We start from the raw sequence: 20,332 nt of genomic DNA on the forward strand, positions 1-20,332 counted from the left end.
TTATAGTATATTATTATATATATATATCTATATATATTATATATATACCGTGCTGTTCTAAGCTCTCCTATGCCTTCGCTGCCACGTAACCGGCTCGCCACACCACATACACAGACGCACAGATTTCTTTCCCACTTACCCATTTGTAATGCTAGCGCCTTAAAACTAAGCTTAAACGAAAAAATCTCCAGTGGTTGTGGCCGTGTGCTGCATTCTCCTACGACTGTGGAAAAGGCAAAAGATAGCCACACACACATTCACGGTGTTTCTCAAGTTTCTTGAGATTAACACGTGCAACAGTGGCAAAAAAAAATAAATTAAAAGAGCTCAGCATAGCCTGGCACGTTTAGCACTTAATTTTAACAACGCTCAACTGAAGCATGAATTAGTACTAAAGATTGTACAGTGTGGTCCATGTACTACACGTTTACAGTTCCATCTTCATCTCTGCTGTGGTAAAACCCGCTTTTTGATGCTAAATGCAAGCATTAGTAGTTGGCTGCTGCTTCCACGTACATGGAGCTGTAGCTTTTGGCATCTAACCGTAATGTCTAAAAATGTTTTTCCCGTGCCTAACACACCAGTACACAATGAAATCCAGCTTCAAAGCGATTATGTCTCATAGCTGTATTTTGGTCTCAGGACGACATACAGACTGGAAATGAATAATTCAATAAGCGCATCAAGAACAAATACGTCTGTAGATCCAGTGCTAGTGCAGTATAGCACGGGAATTGTTTCATTCTGTTGTTCCCGAGGAAAAAGAAATTGACATAACCCATCTCATGATGGCTGCTGACGGTAGCGCGATGCATTCAAGTAATTTAGGGACACACCGTTTTGCTGAAGACGCGCTTGCGACGTGTCCACTCAACGCATTATTTAATAGAGGCTGGTGATTGAACATATTTGTATGTAGAAGTAAAAAAAAATGAACACTGCTTTACATTGATCATTTCCAATGCATCTGATTTAGAATAGGGGTCCCATGCCGTGCTTGCGTACCCACGTGCTGGTAAAGCAACGGTTGCAAATAGTTTTGCTTCAGAAGGAGCGTCATTAAGTTCATGGTTTTCCAATAGGCGACTTTGGGAAGTGAGCGCTGGGCTTTTCACCCAGAATCGGCTCGCTCCTGCAAAGGAATTAAGCAGGAAACATGAAACAGCACGACACACTATCCCGCATCCCTGTTTCATTTTTCTGCTCTCTCTGTTCTTCTTTGATGAAATCGCCGTTCGACGACAACCCTGCATGATAGAAGACACAACCAATTCCTCCTGCCTTCGCAACATTTACATTCCTTTCGTGCGAACCGGCCACTCATGGGTCTGCGCGCGTGAACCGCGGAAGACGCTGCTCACGAATTAAAATACCTATCGAAGGTTGGGGAATGCCAGAGGTAAATAAACTACCAGGGAAAATGACTACTGTTTAATATTTAGGAAATGCGATACCAAAGGAAAAGAAACGAATTAGTAATCGGTTGCATCGTATGAACGTTCTAAAATTCTCCAACCGCCCTCGCCGATTCAGTGGGCACCGCATCCGCCTGGTCCTCTACCGATAATCTCGGACGCTGTCGAGGGGGTACGTGACGTTCTCCTCTTCCTCGGGTAGGGCGGAGTGCGGTGCTCGGTGACGATGCCGGTCCCGTAACGCCTCTTGTCGCTCTGACGCCACACGTGAAACAGGTAGGCGATGCAGGCCGTCATAAAGATGAGGAGCACGCACTTGCCGATGTGCTCGGAGGAATTCGCGGCTGCGTCGACCGAGAAATCCGTGAAGCGAGACTAATTGTAGTAGCGGGAATAAGGACCAGACTTTACTCGCTTCTTACTACTCGTGAGAACAACATGATTGCTTGCTGCACCCTTTTTAGGCTAATGCAAGTGCAGATTCTAATTTTAACCTGCTTTAGACGGTGTGGGCGATTTGGCTCGGTACTGCTTTGAGCTCGTATATAGCAACGACACATTTATATGTGAACTGCAGCAAAATGTTTGTCGGCATCAGAAGGCTATGTTCGCATAATATGCAGGTAGTGACCAAATAATACGGGGTTTGCAAGCACCTGCCGAACTGCATTCTGGCACCCTTTAACGAAGCATGCGCCTTCTCTATAGATTGGCACTGCGCATGCGCGTCCTTTAATGCTCGTGTACCACTTCTTGCCTAAGCTAATCTTCTTGACAGCGGGCTGTTGGAACCGTGATGAGGGCAGAAAATTGCTCTAGAGAAGAGCGGCGTCTTTTTGGGCCGTTGTGACGTGTGGCAATGCACTGCGCACGCCGCCGGTCGAAAAGGGCAGTGCTATCCTGGCGCCGTCGTTATCCCCATCATTATTATCATAATAATCATCGCCATCATCATCATTCACTATTTTTATGTCCACTGGCCTAAACAAAGGCATCTCCAAGTGATCTCCAATTACCCTCGTCCTGCGGTAGTTGATAGCAATTTACGTCAGCAAGTTTTCAAATTTCACCTCCCCCTCCCAGCTTTCTTCTGCCGTCCTTGACTGCGCTTCCCTTCTCTTGGCGGCCATTCTGTAGCTCTAATGGTCCACCGTTTCTCCATCCTACGCATTACCTCGCCATCCCAGCTCTATTTTTTTTCTTCTAATGTCAAGTAGAATGTCGGCTATACGCGTTTGCTCTCTGATCCACACCGCTCTCTTCCCGTCTCTTAACGTTACGGGCAACGTTTTTCGCTCCATCGCTCTTTGCGTGGTCTTTAACTTGTTCCGGGGTTCCTTCTTTAACGTCCAAGATTCTACTCCATATGCTAGCACCGGCAGAATGTCATGATCGTACACTTTTGCTTGCAACTAGCCTAATCCTAGCGTAGCGTGCTGCAATCATCGCGATTCCTAAAGCTCCTTGGCTAGAATTGGGCGTACGGGCAGGCACACGAGGCATCAAAGGGCGCGCATGCGCAGTGCCATCTTCCGACAGAAGGTGCTTGCTTTGTTCAAGGGCGAAAGAGTGCATTTTCGCACGCCGCTCGCTGATCCCGTACTCTTTTGTCCCCGCCTGTATACATACAGACCCGGCTCTGTGTTTACTCCTCAATTACTAGTGCATCCCTCAATAAATGTTCGCCTGTATAGACTTTTTTGATATGGTAATATATAAATAGCTGTTATTAGTGCTTGCTGGAAATGACACATAACCCCGAACGCTTAAAACAGCGCGGCTACTCGAGATGACCTTCGTGATTAGGTGGCATCCGCGGCTGCGCACGGCGCACAGAAACATCTTGAACGGCGACGTGCTGCTATTTACGTCTTATTCGCTAAACCCCAGACGTACGCGTCGTCTGCTTAGTTGCTATGTAAAGGCTCATACAAGGCATATTAAGCCATTGCGAGCCCTGCAGGCTGAGCTACGGTTCCTTCAACAGCGTATTCTATACTCATTCGTAACAGATTTCACAGAAGTAAAACTTAGTTGAGGAATGCATTTTTGTAAAGCGAAGGGGTAATCCGACTTCGTATAGTGTTGCCCAAGAATAAATTGTAGGTGTGTAAAGACGTCAATTTCTTTTTTTAAAGAAAATCCTCTGCTGACAAATTTTCGAGCGAGGCCAGAGACTCAAAGAAACTTGCGCGTCTGAATCTGTTGAACTGAAGAAATTTGTCATGTCTGCAATACCGATTTTTTGTTAGAAGCTGCAATAAGATGCGTAGCGGTTCGCCGTCCATGTCGAAGGACGTGCTACAGTGGAACAACGCGCGGATATCCGGATGTTGCTTCGCACCGCCTCCATTTTCAAAAACCAGCCCTCGAATTTTTCAATGGGGCACGTAAATGGCGTGTAACTAATTTTGGGCGTTCGAATATAACATTAAAGTAAAGTGCGCTTCAGATCTCTCTTGCTCTGTACTATAAATAAATAAATAAATAAATAAATAAATAAATAAATAAATAAATAAATAATAAATAAATAATAAATAAATAATAAATAAATAAATAAATAAATAAATAAACAAATAAATAAATAAATAAATAAATAAATAAGACCGACACATTGAATAACGTTTACTACATGGTTATAGAATTGTTACCTAGTCTGTGCATGTAGCGTTGAGTGCAAAAAGCAAGTGCTGTCTAAGTTAAGGTGTTGGCTGTATTACACTTGTGCCTTAATGAAGACGGTCATGGTTCAAGTATTACAACCATGGCCAGGTGGCGCATGGAAAAGCTTATGTCCGGTAACATCTCCTATAATGAACTCCTTTTGCAAGAATTCCTGTAATTCCGCAATGTTGAACGCTTAACATTATGTCGATCCGACCACGAGAACGTGTACGGTATAGAGCGACCCGGGGGACATGATAAGTGTAGGTGATTTCGAACAATCAGTCAAATAAGAAAAGGCGCAGAAAGAAGCGAAGAATGCTTGCCCACAATTTAGCCCACAAAACAAACAGCCTAAGTATGTTCAGAGCGTGAGGTGAAACCTAGACGCATGCAAGAAACACGGAAGAGCACGGACAGCTTTCTTGCTTTGAACTGATACTATTCGCAGAAAGAACACTTGTATCAGGACTGTGCAATAAAAAAGCACCAGAATATTAATAAAAAAAGGAAACGTAGTGAAGCAGCATCGTAGCCTAATCAAACCACACTGAATAACCTACTTGTTCGTCATATCATGCGGTGTGATTCGGTGACGAACGCCAGCTTCTGTGCTTTTACTTTTCAGTTTGGGGCTTTCATTGCGCCGTCGTATGAAGCGGTTCTTTCTACGAATATAACCAGTCGGAAGTAACAGCGCTTACCGGGTTATTTCTTGTTCCTGTCTACGTTTATTATTACTTAGCACGTTTATGACGACCGACTAACGAGCCCAAACATTTCGCTTGCAAACCACATCCCGTTGGGTGCTCACCGAGCTATGTAGGCCTCAAACTCTGTGGTGCTCATGTAGACGCCCTCTTCTTCCTCTTCCTCTTCTTCCTCCTCTCCCTCTCCTTCCTTAGCCTCGTCGCCTTCCTCCTTGGCGTCCTCATCCGCCTTTTTCTTCTTCGGCTTCTCTTCCTCGCTGGTGTCCTCGTCTTCGTCGCTAGATTTCTTTTTCTTCTTCGGCTGCTTCTTCTTGGGAGCCTCTTCCTCGCTGCCGGACCCCTGAGAGCCCGAGTCGGAGCCCGGCGCTTTCTTCGAAGCCGCCTTGGGAGCCGATTTCGAAGCCGCCTTCGAATCTGGCTTGGCCTTCGCGGCGGCCCTGGAGGCTTTCCCTCTGGCTGCTTCGTCGGAGCCGCCCTTCTTCATTTTTCCTGTCAAGTGAGAGATTCAAAAGCGTCACCGCCGTCAACATTTGACTAACTCGTCGATTGGTTGGTTGGATCGATAAGTTCGCCGATTTAGTATTTGGACCTAAGGTACTTTTGCAAAAAAAAAAAAAAAAACGTGTCACGTTTCTTCTTTTCTTTTTTTATTAGATAGCTGTCTAACCTGTAATTTCGCTAGGGGCTCCCAATTTATTTTTTATCTGCAAGAATTAATTACGTTACCGTTTATGGCGACTCGTTAAGATAGTGCTTTAGCTTGAGAGCTCCTATCCGAATTCATGGTAACGGAGATATCGCTTGTCTCGGCTAACGTTATACCGATTTTGATGAGATTGCTTGCACTTATCAGAAAGACGTAAAACCTAGTGACTCTAGAAAACACTTTTGTACTTTCGCCGTCAGCCTTAAAAAAATTGTACATGGAAAAATTTTAAAATAAAGAATAAAAACAGTGCTTACAGCTGTAACTCCACAATGAAAGTGATATCAGAATTCTGGAAATTGCACTTAGTAATACATCTAAAGTGTACAAACTTCAAGTAATATACACCGCTCTGAAATGTAAAACTAATTTGCGAGGAGGAATTTCCAGAACCGTTGTTAGCATTTAGCAGTTTTACGTAAACTTGAAATTCGTATGCGAATTTTGTACGCTTTAGATACTCTAACTGATGTGTCTTAAAAAACTGCGATAGCTGTTTTTAGTGCAGGGTTAAAATTGGTTAACTTCATGCTTTAATATTTTTGTGATAAATTTGTCAATTTCGACAACTTATGTAAAAACATGAAGTCGAAAATTAAATGCTCCTAAGAATCACCAGAAAGTAAGGATCTCCTTCAAATGGAACAGCTATTATTCAGATAACTTCAGCGTTTGTCCGATGAAAGCTTGAACAGGCAGCATCGGATTTGGCCCCAAGCTAAAGCTGCTTCGTGAAAGCATGCGCCATGTGCTGTGTGGCTTCGGACGTCAAGATAACTACTGACGTCACCGAAACCTATTGCATAGCGTTCTCGTGGTACCATATACCAATGACGCGTACATACTACACATACTCTGACCATGCTGCCTAAAAGCCGAGCCCCTTAAAGGCATCGGCGTAAGCTAGAAGGGGGAGAGTGAGTTTCCCTCTGCTTCCAAGAGAAACGCACGAGAGGAAGTGCCACGCTGGCAGAATTGTATCATTTTAAGCCCGTCAGCTACCGCCACCGTCCTTATATTCTTTCTAGTAATGCAAAACTACCGATGGTTGAGCGATTAACGAACTATTCACTGTACAATACACTATCGCTGGTATACTATAGCGCACTGTTGATATCTATATAGTTATACAGAGCACACTACTACTATTGCCGTCGATATGGCAATATCAAAGAGGTAAGATTACGGGACGTACCACACTTAAAAACTGCAGTATAACCATGGTGAGCTTTTCGGGCACGCATCCAGCCGTGTGCAGTGCTTACAGTGGTGACAATCGTAGCGCTCTGGGTTGACGCAGTTCCCGATAGCAATACTATTAATAATACTATGAATGCTAATATTGACCATTTTTGTTTATCACTGGGTCGATAGGTTCACAGCGAATTGCTATCGTAATACTATATATAGGACAGCTCTATCAATATCAGTATTATCAATAGTATTTTTACACTCTTTATAGCCTTACGAAACAATAGACACTATGGATGGTTTAATTACAGACAGTTTTCATCATTAGTTCCTTCGTGGGAGAGCCAAACTGCACCAGGCCAATGGCGTCTGAATTGAAACCACGCAGAACCTATACTTTCCTTACAAGCATTCCCATAAATCGGAAGGGATCTAGAGTTCACTTCGTTGCATCGAGATTTTTGAGGTGTCAGGCTCTACGCATATGTGGGGCGAAACTAAAGAAGTTCAAAAACGTCAAATATTACGTAAAGCCGGATTTCTTTAAATGCAGGATTCACTGTAATTCCTTACAAATAAAAACTATGCAACACTTTCAAAAAAAAATTCTACCTATCTACACTAACTTTCTGTGTCTTCCTCAGTGCCACATTATATCAAATGCAACTATCATGTAACGGGACGGCCTTGTTTTAACGTACACACCTGATGACTTCGAACTGGTCGACTTCGAGTACGACGACTTGCTGGTGAAGAACTGTTTGCGCGACTGCTTGGCTCCCTTCTCTTGACTGCCTGCTCTGGACGGCGCCATAGATGTCGCCCTCGAGGCCATTTTGGAGGGGGCCTTGGCGACCCTGGTTGATGACTTGCCGCCCATGTCTCCTTTCATTTGACTCCTAGACGACGAGAAGGAGTACTTGGCGTCCCCAAAAATTGCTTAGCTCATCCCAACAGCTGCATCTACGTTCAGGATTTGGTGACAACGTCTTATAGACCAGAAAACTCGAACGGATGACGAAGGCATTACATTGGCTCACTCACTCACTCTTTCTTTATTTCATGCACTCAATCGATCTACCAGTCAAACGATCAATAAATTGGTCAATGAATCAATAAGTCGATCAAAGAATCGAATAATGAGTTGATCAGTGATTCAGTTCATCAATCCATCTTATCTTTAGGAAGAAATACAGACAAACGATGCTTGAAAGATAAGCTGACTTCACAAGTTCACAGCCCGCTAAATACTTCGGCATGAGGGATACAAAAGAAAAAGATTTCAAATTTAATAGTTAGCATACACGTATTCCGATTATATATGCTAACTAATTTCGCTCTGCAGAGGAGGGGAGCAATTGGCAATTTAAGATATTCTGACTCATTGTAGGTTTGAAAGAGGGAAGAAGCAAACGGTGAGGTCTGTGAAATGCTTGCGAAATGCTACTATTTTTGCTTCCGCGTAAGGCTTACTTTCTTTTTTCAATGGGATTCATAAATATTACATTGGCAGCTGAGGCCCCAGGAAAGGAATAAAAAGGGTAGAAATACTTTACGAAAATGCATACGCAGTGTGCGAGAAAAGTATAATAGCGTCAGCGTAACTGTGCGTCCTGTCCTTTTTCCTGGCATATTTAACATAATTACACCTGCTGAAATTTCAACTGCAACGCAATTTCCTAGGGGGTAAAAGTATAGTTTCTAGTAATGCAGACATATAGCAGCCACCACGGGAAATTTCCCGTTTGAAACACGAGTGGATGCGAAAATAAGGCGGGGAATAGACGCTTCTGGTACTAAAATTAGAAATAAAAAAAAAATGTCGCAGTTTCGTCCGAAAGGCGAAGCATCAATTGCGATAGCAAATTAGTAGAGAGATATTCGTAGTAGGGATAGTAGTTTTATCGGCTGCATAAACTTGGACACATTCACTTACTAACTGAATTAACAAGCATGGTGTCAGCGCACTAAAGCAAACATGAATAGATCCCACTGAATGTCCGCAGAGAACGACTGTCAAAACGCTGCCACCAAGCGCAGCCACCGCAGCGGGCGAAGGTTCGTGCGGTCTATCGCTTCAACGGAAACTTAGCGGCGAATGAACAGCGCCTACAAAGGTCAGAGCCGTGTGGAGAATAGATACGGTGCGGGCGACCGCCGCAGCGGGCAAAGTACAAATGCAGTTGTTGGCAGAGTAAAAGCTGCCCCCCCCCCCTCCCTTCCTCCCGCGCTGCCTTTCCGCTTTCTTGCTTTCGCGTGCGAGATTGAGTGGCCAGTTCCGCTTGCGCCCGGTTGCAAGATACGCATTTGGTGCCGCAGCACAGCGTCGCCCCACCTCCCTCCCTCCCATACCCCCACGGGCTTTCGCGCGACGGTCGTGTTTGCTTTCCGCCGTGCGTTGGCTCTCCGTGATAGCGCGCGTCCACCTCGCGCTTTCACTCGCGCATACGGCGCACGGCGACGGTTTTATCGCGCTTGGACTTTATACGGAACCTCACGGCGACGGCGAGGCCAACTGCAGAAATCCGGTAGAAGTGTGCATATAATTGATATCGCAATAATAAGAAACTTCTGTGGCTATTCAGCTGTAACTACGAGAGAAACGCCTGAGCGTTACGTCGCACCTTCACACCGCTTTGATTTCCTGGATTGATTTCAACCGCGGTCACCACATTTCGAAGTGTGCTTCATAGAGCAGACCACCGTCAGTTGCACTATATATATATATTGCTACGGAACAGTATTTGCCTTGACGAAGAGGCGAGCAGTGTGAAGACGACGACGAAGATTAGAGGCTACTGCGGGCTGTGGCTTCTTGGCCAAGTGCGGCGCATTTCTTTGTAAATATACTTGTATATAGCTTTTCGTCTGCGTCTTCCTACGTAACATATCTGGTGGAGGTGGACGTTCCCTGTACCTCGTCACGGAGCTTCGCAGTGGACGGTACGTCGAGTCTTCCGTCATGGCTCCCGCCGACGACAGCTCGACTCAGCCAGCTCCGACACCTGCTGCCACTTCGACGACCTACATCGCTCTCCCCGCTTCCCGCGATCCTGGCGTATTCTCGGGCAAAGATGGGGAAGACGTCGACGACTGGATCAGCCTGTACGAACACGTCAGCCGCAATAACCGGTGGGACCCTACTATCATGCTCGCCAACGCACTCTTTTACCTCGGTGGCACACCTCGAGTTTGGTTTCGGACACACGAAGAGGAGATCACCAGTTGGGATTCGCTTAAGCAAAAGCTCCGAGACTTGTTCGGAAACCCCTACGGTCACCAACTTGCCGCGCAGAGGGCGTTATCCGGCCGTGTGCAGACGTCCACAGAGCCCTACGTCACATACATCCAAGACGTCTTGGCTCTGTGCCGCAAAGTTGACGCACACATGACTGAGCCAGACAAGGTTTCCCACATCCTCAAAGGCATTGCCGATGACGCCTTCAACTTGCTCGTATTCAACAACGTGGCGACCGTGGATGCAGTTATAAAAGAGTGTCGCCGCCTGGAACTCGCTAAAAGCCGACGTATCGACCAGCAGTTTGCCCGTCTGCCCAACACCCCAGCGACATCTTCCTGTGCCGACGCTCCTCGTCCCAACAACACTGGTGATGTTACCAGGATCGTCCGGCGTGAGATTGAGGCCGCCTATCCGGCTGCCTTCGACTCCAGCTCCTCCAACGCACCTGCAGTCACGGTTTCCCTGATCCAGGCAGTTGTCCGCCAGGAGTTCGCGAACATGGGTCTTCACACCGTCTGCTCGGCCCATCGCCCTGATACCCATCCGGCTTCTTCGATTACGCCCCGTCCCACATCTTATTACCCACCACGTTTCCGCAACCCATCTGAATGGCGCACTGCTGACGACAAGCCCATTTGTTTTCACTGCCGTAGAATCGGGCACATTTCTCGCCACTGTCGCAGTCGTTGGAGTTCCCCGACCCGGTCTACTTATACTGCCTACTCTCGCCCAGGTGGCCCTTCTCGACCCTATGCAGCACGCTCCGATAATGCCGCCACTGATTCTCCTGCGCCGAACCGCCCCTATTCTCGTTCGCCTTCGCCCCAACGACGACAATCTCGCTCTCCTCAGCCCCGTCGCTCCTATTCGCCGACTCCCTTCGGACGCCGCTCCCAGCCGGAAAACTAGACGATGCAGCGCCTCGAGGTGACGCTGCATTGCTCCCTACGCCGCCAAATCCTCTACTGACGTTGCCCACTCATCTGAACCTTCTTGACGTGCAAGTCGACGGTGTTTCTGTATCTGCTCTTATAGACACTGGGGCGCATGTATCCGTAATGAGTGCTGACCTTCGTAACCGGCTGAAGAAGATACTCACACCCCCCACGACGCCTGTTGTCCGTGTCGCCGATGGCGGAACAGCCCCCGTAATTGGTATGTGTGCCGCCCGCGTCTCCTTCGCCGATCGCTCCACTATCGTGCTATTCACAGTCATCGCCCACTGTCCCCACGACATCATCCTCGGCTTGGACTTCCTCTCCGCGCATTCTGCTCTCATCGACTGTTCCGCCAGTACTCTCCGCCTTGACCTGCCTGTTCTGGATCCCTCTGAACCACACCCTAGTCGCCTCAGTTCCGTCGACTTCGTTCGCTTGCCACCTTCGGCACTGACCTACGTTGACTTAGTGTCATCCCCACCAGTGCCCGACGGTCACTACATCGCGGCTCCCATGCAAGACGTCCTGCTTACACACGGGATCACAGTGCCTCATACAGTTTTATCTATTACGGCGAATTGCGTCTGCCTGCCCGTGGTCAATTTTGGCTTGACGGCACAAGTGCTGCCACGCGGGATGTCTCTGGCCCAGCTTTGCTCATTCGAGGATCACTCAGTAGCATCTATTGCAGTAGACGACAATTCAGCCGATCCTCCTCTACCATCGCAGTCGGCAACTTGTGCCATTGCCGACTTACAGAAAATGATTGCGCCCGACATGCCGTCCGAGCACGCTCGTGAGCTCTACCGCGTTTTGTTATCCTATCACGATATTTTTGACTTTAACGATCGTCCCTTGGCCCAAACTACAGCTGTTAAACATCGCATTAATACCGGCGATGCCCCTCCTATTCATCGCCGCCCGTATCGAGTGTCCCCGGCTGAGCGTCAAGTTATTCACGCTGAAGTTCGCAAAATGCTTGCCAAGAACATTATTGAACCGTCGTGTAGTCCATGGGCGTCACCTGTTGTACTTGTAAAGAAGAAGGATGGCTCATGGCGCTTTTGCGTGGATTATCGGCACCTGAACAGGGTTACCAAAAAGGACGTGTATCCCCTACCTCGGATTGATGACGCCCTTGACTGCCTCCACGGTGCTCGCTATTTCTCCTCTATTGACCTTCGCTCCGGCTACTGGCAGATTGCCGTGGACGATCTAGACCGCGAGAAGACTGCTTTTGTAACACCCGACGGTCTTTATCAATTCAAAGTGATGCCTTTCGGTCTATGTAATGCTCCTGCCACTTTTGAACGCATGATGGACTCCCTTCTTCATGGCTTCAAATGGTCCACGTGCCTGTGCTACTTAGACGACGTTATAGTATTCTCCCCAACGTTCGCTACACACTTGGAGCGCCTCTCAGCAGTCCTGGACGTTTTTCGTCGAGCCGGTCTACAACTCAACGCATCGAAGTGCCAATTCGGCCGTCGCCAGATTACTGTCCTTGGACATCTCGTTGACGCGCACGGAGTGCAACCGGACCCAGGCAAGATCCATGCTGTTACGCACTTCCCTGTTCCGAAGTGTGTCAAAGATGTGCGGAGCTTCGTCGGCCTGTGTTCGTACTTCCGCCGTTTCGTGAAAAATTTCGCGGCAATAGCACGACCACTAACAGAGCTTTTGAAAAAAGACACTCCTTTCCAGTGGGGCGATAACGAGGCCTCTGCGTTCTCGCATCTAATCGACCTCCTCACAACGCCTCCCGTTCTGGCCCACTTCGATCCTTCTGCGCCTACCGAAGTCCGTACTGATGCCAGCGGCCACGGAATTGGCGCGGTACTGGCACAACGCCAGCGCGGCAGCGACCGTGTTATCGCTTACGCCAGCAGGCTCCTTTCACCCTCCGAGCGCAACTATTCCATCACTGAGCGTGAGTGTCTGGCCCTAGTTTGGGCGGTTGCGAAGTTCCGTCCATACTTATATGGCAGGCCCTTTTCCGTTGTTACAGACCACCACGCGCTTTGCTGGTTATGCTCACTGAAAGATCCTACAGGAAGACTTGGTCGCTGGGCCTTACGCCTCCAAGAATATTCGTATACTGTTACCTACAAATCCGGCCGACTACACAAGGATGCTGACTGCCTGTCTCGCTACCCGGTAGACGAGCCTGACGACGCCGACAGTAGTAACGCCAACGGCATTTTCTCTGTGTCTGACTTCGCTAACATCGCCGATGAGCAGTACCGGGACCTATCGCTGCGAGCACTCATCGAGCGTCTGCGCTCTACACCTACCGACGCCTCCGTTCGCCGATATGTCCTCCACGGCGGCATTCTGTACCGAAGGAACTTCGTCCCTGATGGATCTGATCTTCTTGTCGTGCCAAAACATCTACGACGAACTGTGCTCTTTGAGATGCATGACGCACCCACTGCAGGCCATCTTGGGGTAACCCGCACGTACGACCGCGTCCGGCGCCGCTTCTATTGGCCTGGTCTCGCTCGCTCCGTCCGACGCTATGTTGCTGCCTGTGATCCCTGCCAGCGTCGGAAAACACCTCAGGTGCTACCTGCTGGTCATCTCCAGCCGATCACCGTCCCTGTGGAACCGTTCTTTCGTGTTGGATTAGACCTCCTCGGCCCCTTTCCCACGTCATCTTCGGGGAACAAATGGGTAGCCGTCGCAACTGATTACGCCACCCGATACGCTATCACGCGGGCTCTCCCTACCAGTTGCGCCACTGACGTCGCGGACTTTCTCTTGCGTGACATTATCTTGGTTCATGGCGCCCCGCGACAGCTGCTTACTGACCGTGGTCGCAACTTCCTGTCGAAAGTTATCGCCGACATTGTGCGTTCCTGCTCCACTCAACACAAGCTGACTACCTCATACCATCCTCAAACGAATGGCCTGACGGAGCGGTTAAACCGTACCCTTACCGATATGCTGTCGAAGTACGTTTCCAAGGACCACCACGACTGGGACATTGCCCTTCCTTACGTCACATTTGCGTACAATTCTTCCCGGCACGACACCGCCGGATTTTCTCCATTTTATTTACTGTACGGTCGCGAACCGACCTTGCCCCTTGATACGGCACTTCCTCCTGCTGCGATCTCAACAAGCGAGTATGCGCGCGACGCCATCGCCCTCGCCGACCATGCACGCCAGCTTGCCCGTGCTCGACTGACGGCCTCGCAAACCACTCAGCAGCGTCAGTACAACGCCCGCCACCGTGACGTGCAGTTTTCGCCTGGTGCGCTCGTGCTCCTATGGTCGCCCTCTCGTCACATCGGGCTTTCAGAGAAGCTCCTTTCGCGATACACTGGGCCCTACCGCGTGCTGCGCCAGGTGACGCCTGTGACGTATGAAATTGAACCTGTGAGTTCGACCTCGCCGTCTACTCTGGCATCTAGTGATGTCGTGCACGTCAGTAGGCTCAAGGCCTACTACAGTGCTTCAGAGTCCGGCCTTTAATCGCTCCGGGACGGCGCTTTTGCCGCCGGGGGTAGTGCTACGGAACAGTATTTGCCTTGACGAAGAGGCGAGCAGTGTGAAGACGACGACGAAGATTAGAGGCTACTGCGGGCTGTGGCTTCTTGGCCAAGTGCGGCGCATTTCTTTGTAAATATACTTGTATATAGCTTTTCGTCTGCGTCTTCCTACGTAACAATATATATATATATATATATATATATATATATATATATATATATATACTCTCCTAAGCAAGCTCTGCACACTTTTTCTGCCTATACCGCGTGACCGGCTGCCCAGACTTCACACACATACACTTTTTTTTTCACTTTGACACTTAATGCAAACGCATTAAAAACAGTACGCCATGCTACCACTAGCCGGAGTTGACGCATGACCAACGATAATGAGAACCACTGCGGCTACGGTGCGTGACCTCTGCGATGATGGGGCAGCGCGCGGTGTGCTGATCATCTCTGAGGCCATGTGGTTCGTGGGATTTCCGTGTAATCCACTGCCCACCATGTGCACGCATCGCCTGCTGAGGGCCTGTTCAATGGATGGTAATACGGAAATGAAATAACAGCCAGTCCTGCATACTTGCAAGATTGCTCCCACGTATAAAGTACTCACCTATAATAACTATACAACCTTATCCAGAGTGCAATTTGTAACGGTTTGCCTTTATGCCTTTATGGCCTTGAGTGAAATGTGGGGCGCCAGTCGCGCTTCATACGCGTCGGTAAAATGTTTAAATTGAAAGTGTAGAAATCCAGAAGGATAAGACAACTAATAGGCACAAGAAAGCTAGCTGTTTCACTTCTTCATTCTCATTTGTTTATCATTTGATTATCATTAACATGTTTCAATTGATTTTGAATCACGCAGGTCTCCACGGACGGACTTCGTTCCGTAAATAACTAATAGGGTGGCGACACTCAAGATGATGGTGGTGGTCACTGCGCGCCATTTTCACACCGCAAATAGAGAAAATCAACTTCTCCGTAATCATATTAGCCTTCGCGGAATACCCGTTTGCAGGAGACCTCTACATGAACAGCCGCGTTAGGGGCGCCATCTTGTGGTGCAAAAAGAAAGGATACAGTGCTAGTATTGCATTGATTTACATTATTTTGCCTAACGCTGTAGTAAGTACCGGCAGCGACACAATCGTTTAAACGTTGTCTATTTTAAAAATGTTATTTGAGGAGAACACTGGCGTAATACAAAGACGTTTCAATTACGTTCTAGTTGGACGAAGCGTTGTAAGATTACGCTACCAGCATCATTACTGCCGTCCACGTTTATAGACAAGCTAAGTCTAGGAAATTTCAGCGTGTCCGGCAACTCCTAACCGCTTACGAATTACCGGGCTACGGAAGCCTTGGACGGAAGCAGCAAAGCAGGTAGCGACACCTTTTGATGCTTTTCTCAACTGCAATGTGTTTGAAACATTTTAGCATTGCGTGAGTGTTTTCGTTGAAGGAAAATCATAAAACGATTTCATGATAACGATTACGTCGCTACCAATCCTTTGCAACGGCGGTTATGTGGAAAATGGTAGGCCACTGCAGTATTAGCTTTGCGTGATAATCGTTCACCTGTCAAACCTTGGCTCTCCCCTTGTTCCCGTTTTGCTCACCGTCTTGAATATCCATCTCCCGCCTTCCCCGTGTTTTCCCTGGTCAAACGCTGCGTCACAAGATGCTGGTAGCAGCGTTCTTGCGGCCGTGAACCTCTCCGATAGCAAGCATTTAACAAACGGTAGGACGTTTAAGGCCAAACGAAAACTATTTCCGATGCCAAAAATTTCTGATCCCCCCAAAAAAGAAGTGACAACTCACCGTTGCTTCATCTTGCTTTGAGCCTTGCTTTGAGCCTTGCTGGGTGACTTTGTGGGTGCCTTGATGGCCGACTTGCTGGCCATCTTGCCGCCCGCCTTGCTAGGCGATTTGATAGGAGTCTTGCTTGGAGACTTGTTGGAAGCCTTGCTCGGAGCCTTGCTCGGAGCCTTAGTGGAGGCCTTGCTTGGAGCCTTGCTCGGTATCTTGCTGGGCGATTTACTGGCAGCCTTGCCGGATACTTTGCTGGGCGACTTGCTGGGCGCCTTGTTGGCAACCTTGCTGGGTGCCTTGCTGGGTGCCTTGCTGGGCGCTTTACTGGCAGCTTTGCCGGATAGCTTGCTGGGCGCCTGGCTGGGAACCTTGTTGGAACCCTTGCTGGGTGCCTTGCTGGTACCCTTACTATCATGCATGCTGGAAGCTGTGCTTTCGGCTTTGCTGGCGCCCTTGTTGGTACCCTTGTTGGAAGCCTTGCTGGTAGCCTTACTCTCTGTCATGCTGGTAGCCCCGCTCTCCTCGTCACTGGACTTCTTCTTGTGGGACTTGTCCTTGCCCTTGGCCATGATTCAGAAGCCTGCTTGCACAGCGTATCGAACCGCCAGCCTCTGCTGTCGTCGTCTTCTTCTGTCTCGAGGACAAGAGCTGGCTCGTGCCCACGCATTGATGATGATGGCTGTAGAAGAACAGCCAGAACGGAGGAACAAAGAGCATGCCGGAATCTCGAGAGAAAGAGAAAGCTGAGGTTGGATGTAGTTTCAGAAAGCGTATCTAAAAGTTCAGGTGCCCAATTCTTAGCCAATCCCCCGGAGTGGGTACGAGCCATGTCTTGAGGATATCATCAGCATCATCATCATCATCATTGGAGAACGCGGGTGCATGCCATTAGTTCAAGGTAACAGCTCGTACCGCTTTTTGACTGTTCGTATCAGTGCTGCTAGATTTCGCAGGAGTGTCATTATGCAGGCAGTGTCAGGATCCTCCTCCTGGCATAGAGATTTTTGTCAAAAATGACAAATCGAAGCCTACGTCACGAGGCGGCGCTGCTGTATACCTACGTTAAACTTCTACCTACACACGTCTGTTCTGGTCCCCTCTCCAATGTTCAATCTATGGCGAAGAGGAGACAATAGACCATTTCCGGTTTTTTCTGTATTTTCTGTAATAGGAAAACGACTACTGAAAACCCCCTTCGCAATATTGCCCTGGATTTATCTGTGCCTGTGATCCTATCTTTTGGAGTCTCTATTATTGTGTTCAGTCACAGAAATGTTTGCTGGGCAATCCAAAATTACCTGATTGTTTCTAATGGATTACCACGACAGACTGATCGTTCCCCCTCCCCACCATATGTTCTTTTATTTCTTAATTTATTTATTATTCGCTTTTTTAGCGGGTTTCTTCTGACTGTTTTTTGCCTCTAAAATGCATTCGGAGCTCCAGCGTTCAAATTGTTAATTGCCTTGTTTTTTGTTCACCTAATTGAACCACCTGATTCATGGCGAATCAACCACTGTGGTTATGTGCCCCAACCACTCAGGACAACTTTAAAGTCATCATCATCATTCAACAACAAGAACAACAATGAGGGTACGCTTGATTGTGAGGATTGGGCTCTTTGCCTCCATGATGGTCATAAACGCACGTCTCAAGTTCACGTCTGGAGCACCAGTCTTTTACAGCGCACGCCGTTATGGGCTCATTCTAACAGCCGTTTCGGTTGGTGATGGTGTCCGCCGCCGTCGGTGTTCGGTGTCCGTAGCAGCTGTCACCAGGGGATGAGGAAAAAATACCCGATTCCCGCCGGGATCCAACCCGAGTCCGCTGCGCGGGAGTCAGCTACACTACCACTCCAGCATGCCATATTTTTTTTTTCTTTTTGATTGCCGGCTTGAGGCCATCTTACCTTGCGAGTGTTATAAAAAATGAAGTGCTCCAAGCGTGCCGGTCCACCTTCGACTCTTGCCCCGGACAATTTGTCTGAAGCCCGCTTTGTCTGGGTCCCCGGACATAGTGGAATCTTTTTAAATGTATCAGCTGACTCGCTCGCATCGTCATCACTAAATGGTCCGGTCATAAGTGATCTTGCTGATTTCTTTTTTATAACAGAAACTAGATTCAAATGCATTTTATTGCTGAATTGTAATGAATCATCCATACTTTCTTTAGAAGATTTTCGACATCTAAAATTACGGTGGAAAACGATCAAATGCCTTTCACGCCAATGTGAGGTGATGTCAAACTTCGGCTGCAGAGTTCCCAGCCTAAAATTTTATCTTCATAGATCGTGTTTGTCCATCACTGGCCTCTGCTCCTTTTGTAATGAACGAGGAACTATTGGCCATTTCTTTATTTCTTGCCGCCGCTTCTCCTCCCTCCGTAGAATGTTTCTCATATTTACAGCTAGTAATCTGGGTTTGGCACTTAAAACACCAAACATTTTGTGTTTTGGGGACTGTCAGTTACGCACAAGCCATGATTCGATGATCATTGCTGTGCCCAAATTCATTGAATCATCCGGAAGGTTACGCTGCTAGTGTACCGACCATGGGACACGTTATTTTATTTTTATTTTTGTAGATAGATTACTCTTTATTTCTTATTTATTTGGTTTACGTACAGCTAGGCCCTCTCAAAATCTGTGTTATCAGTTAGTTGCCAAATGCTTCGTTTTGATAGTTCGTCTTTATCTCTTTTGTACATTGTTGGGTGCATGTTTCAATCCATCCAGTGTGACCAATCCCCCTCGTGGGTACGAGCCATGTTTTGAGGCAACAGCAACAACAACAAAATCTGGTCTATTGCTATACAGTTGGGAAAGAAATCAAGTCAGGACTTTTGGCCATCTCGACTGGGTCTGGTCGCAACATAAGACATTTACTGAAAATTCGGGACTGTGCGGCTAAATTACGGATGATTGGCAACCCTAATAGCAATACTCTTTTGTGTATAAATCAAATTTTTATGTGCGTGCGGATGCGCATGAGTTTCACGCATTTTTTTATGTCAATTCCAACAACTACTTGGTACGTTTATTGAGCTCTCGTTATGGGCTCACGTTAAAGAAGAAGACGACGTTGCTCCTACGATTGACTCCAGCCAGCATAGCCCAAGGAGCTACATCTTTGTGTCTCAATCAGTAAACGCTCCCTTAACCCTCTCCCGAGGCCGTAACAATATGTTAAATTGCATGTACAGGTGCGTCAACTGACCTGAAAAAAAATGTTCTTATATCACATGCATTGTGTACAGGGGGCCAGCCCAAATCCGGTGCAAAGATGGCCAAAGGGACAGGACAACTAGATCATGGCCTTTAGCCATGATGTAGCTCCTTTAATAATTTGTCTGAGAATCAAATACATGTAAAAAAGTGTCCATGCTATCATGTGCACGTAATGCAAGCTACGTTGTGTTTTTTTATAAGGGAAAACACGCAAAATAATAAAATACGGTGATAATATTTGACTTTCTTAGATTTTTTTTCTTGTAATGAGAGGCCTTTCAACATATTTCATTACTTGAGAAAAAATGTTCTGACTGGTCAAAGTAGGCTGTCTTCATAGATGGCCAGAATTGAAGCACATCATACGACGAAATAGAACCTACTTAGGTTGGCGCACTTAAACACATTTTTTTCTTCGTCAGAAGTCTGCTTGTTCATCTATTATGTATGTTCCTAGGCACGCTAGCGACATGACGTTCGCCGTTACAGCCTTTCGCCCCCTTCGCCCTAGTGGACATGAGCGGAGCGAGTATTCTTCCGAAAGGTTCACTCTCTCTCTCTCGTCAGTGTCCTTAAGGCACACATTTTTTGCCCCCGGTACGGCACAATCAGTAGAACATTATTACAGTAGAATGAATTACGAAATAGTTGAATACACAGCTCTGCTTATAACTGCAAGCCATTACAAATGCAATCTACTTACAAGTGCTCGTTTTCAGTGGTAACAGCAGTAAGGGACCAAAGCGGCAGTTCGTCGTGCGAAATACGCGCTGTCGCTGGACAATAGCCTTATGCTTGGCAATTAAACCGAAAAACGTGGCACGCGGATAATCTCAAATTTGAAACAGAAGAAGAAGAACGATTTTTCCGCGTGGGCCGTGTCCTCGCGCGTTCACGCGTGCCCACGCCAGAAGAAGAAGGGATCTGCG

The 20,332-nt window shown here is 47.6% G+C and overlaps 3 protein-coding genes across 3 annotated transcripts in view; 1 reads left to right on the forward strand and 2 right to left on the reverse strand.

Moving 5' to 3' along the window:
• The window catches only part of LOC125940981 (uncharacterized), a 508,491-nt gene that overhangs the window by 133,173 nt on the left and 354,986 nt on the right, over nt 1-20,332 (forward strand). The window lies entirely within an intron of this gene.
• The window catches only part of LOC119431215 (uncharacterized), a 635,270-nt gene that overhangs the window by 15,437 nt on the left and 599,501 nt on the right, over nt 1-20,332 (reverse strand). The window lies entirely within an intron of this gene.
• On the reverse strand, nt 4,842-7,547 carry LOC119431518 (nucleolar and coiled-body phosphoprotein 1-like). Its single transcript, XM_037699001.2, has 2 exons — nt 7,392-7,547; nt 4,842-5,278 (listed from the first exon to the last, which is right to left on the reverse strand). Exons 1-2 carry the CDS (start codon nt 7,519-7,521, stop codon nt 4,890-4,892), a joined length of 519 nt encoding a protein of 172 aa, XP_037554929.2. The 5' UTR covers nt 7,522-7,547; the 3' UTR covers nt 4,842-4,889.

Source organism: Dermacentor silvarum, chromosome 10 (assembly GCF_013339745.2).
Source record: "Dermacentor silvarum isolate Dsil-2018 chromosome 10, BIME_Dsil_1.4, whole genome shotgun sequence".
Taxonomy (NCBI): domain Eukaryota; kingdom Metazoa; phylum Arthropoda; class Arachnida; order Ixodida; family Ixodidae; genus Dermacentor; species Dermacentor silvarum.

Excerpts from the sequence above, each read along its gene's own strand:
- LOC119431518 (XM_037699001.2), bottom strand. The coding sequence starts at position 7,521 with ATGGCCTCGAGGGCGACATCTATGGCGCCGTCCAGAGCAGGCAGTCAA. Across the intron at positions 5,279-7,391 it reads GACCAGTTCGAAGTCATCAG|GAAAAATGAAGAAGGGCGGC; the intron begins GTGTGTACGTTA and ends CTCACTTGACAG.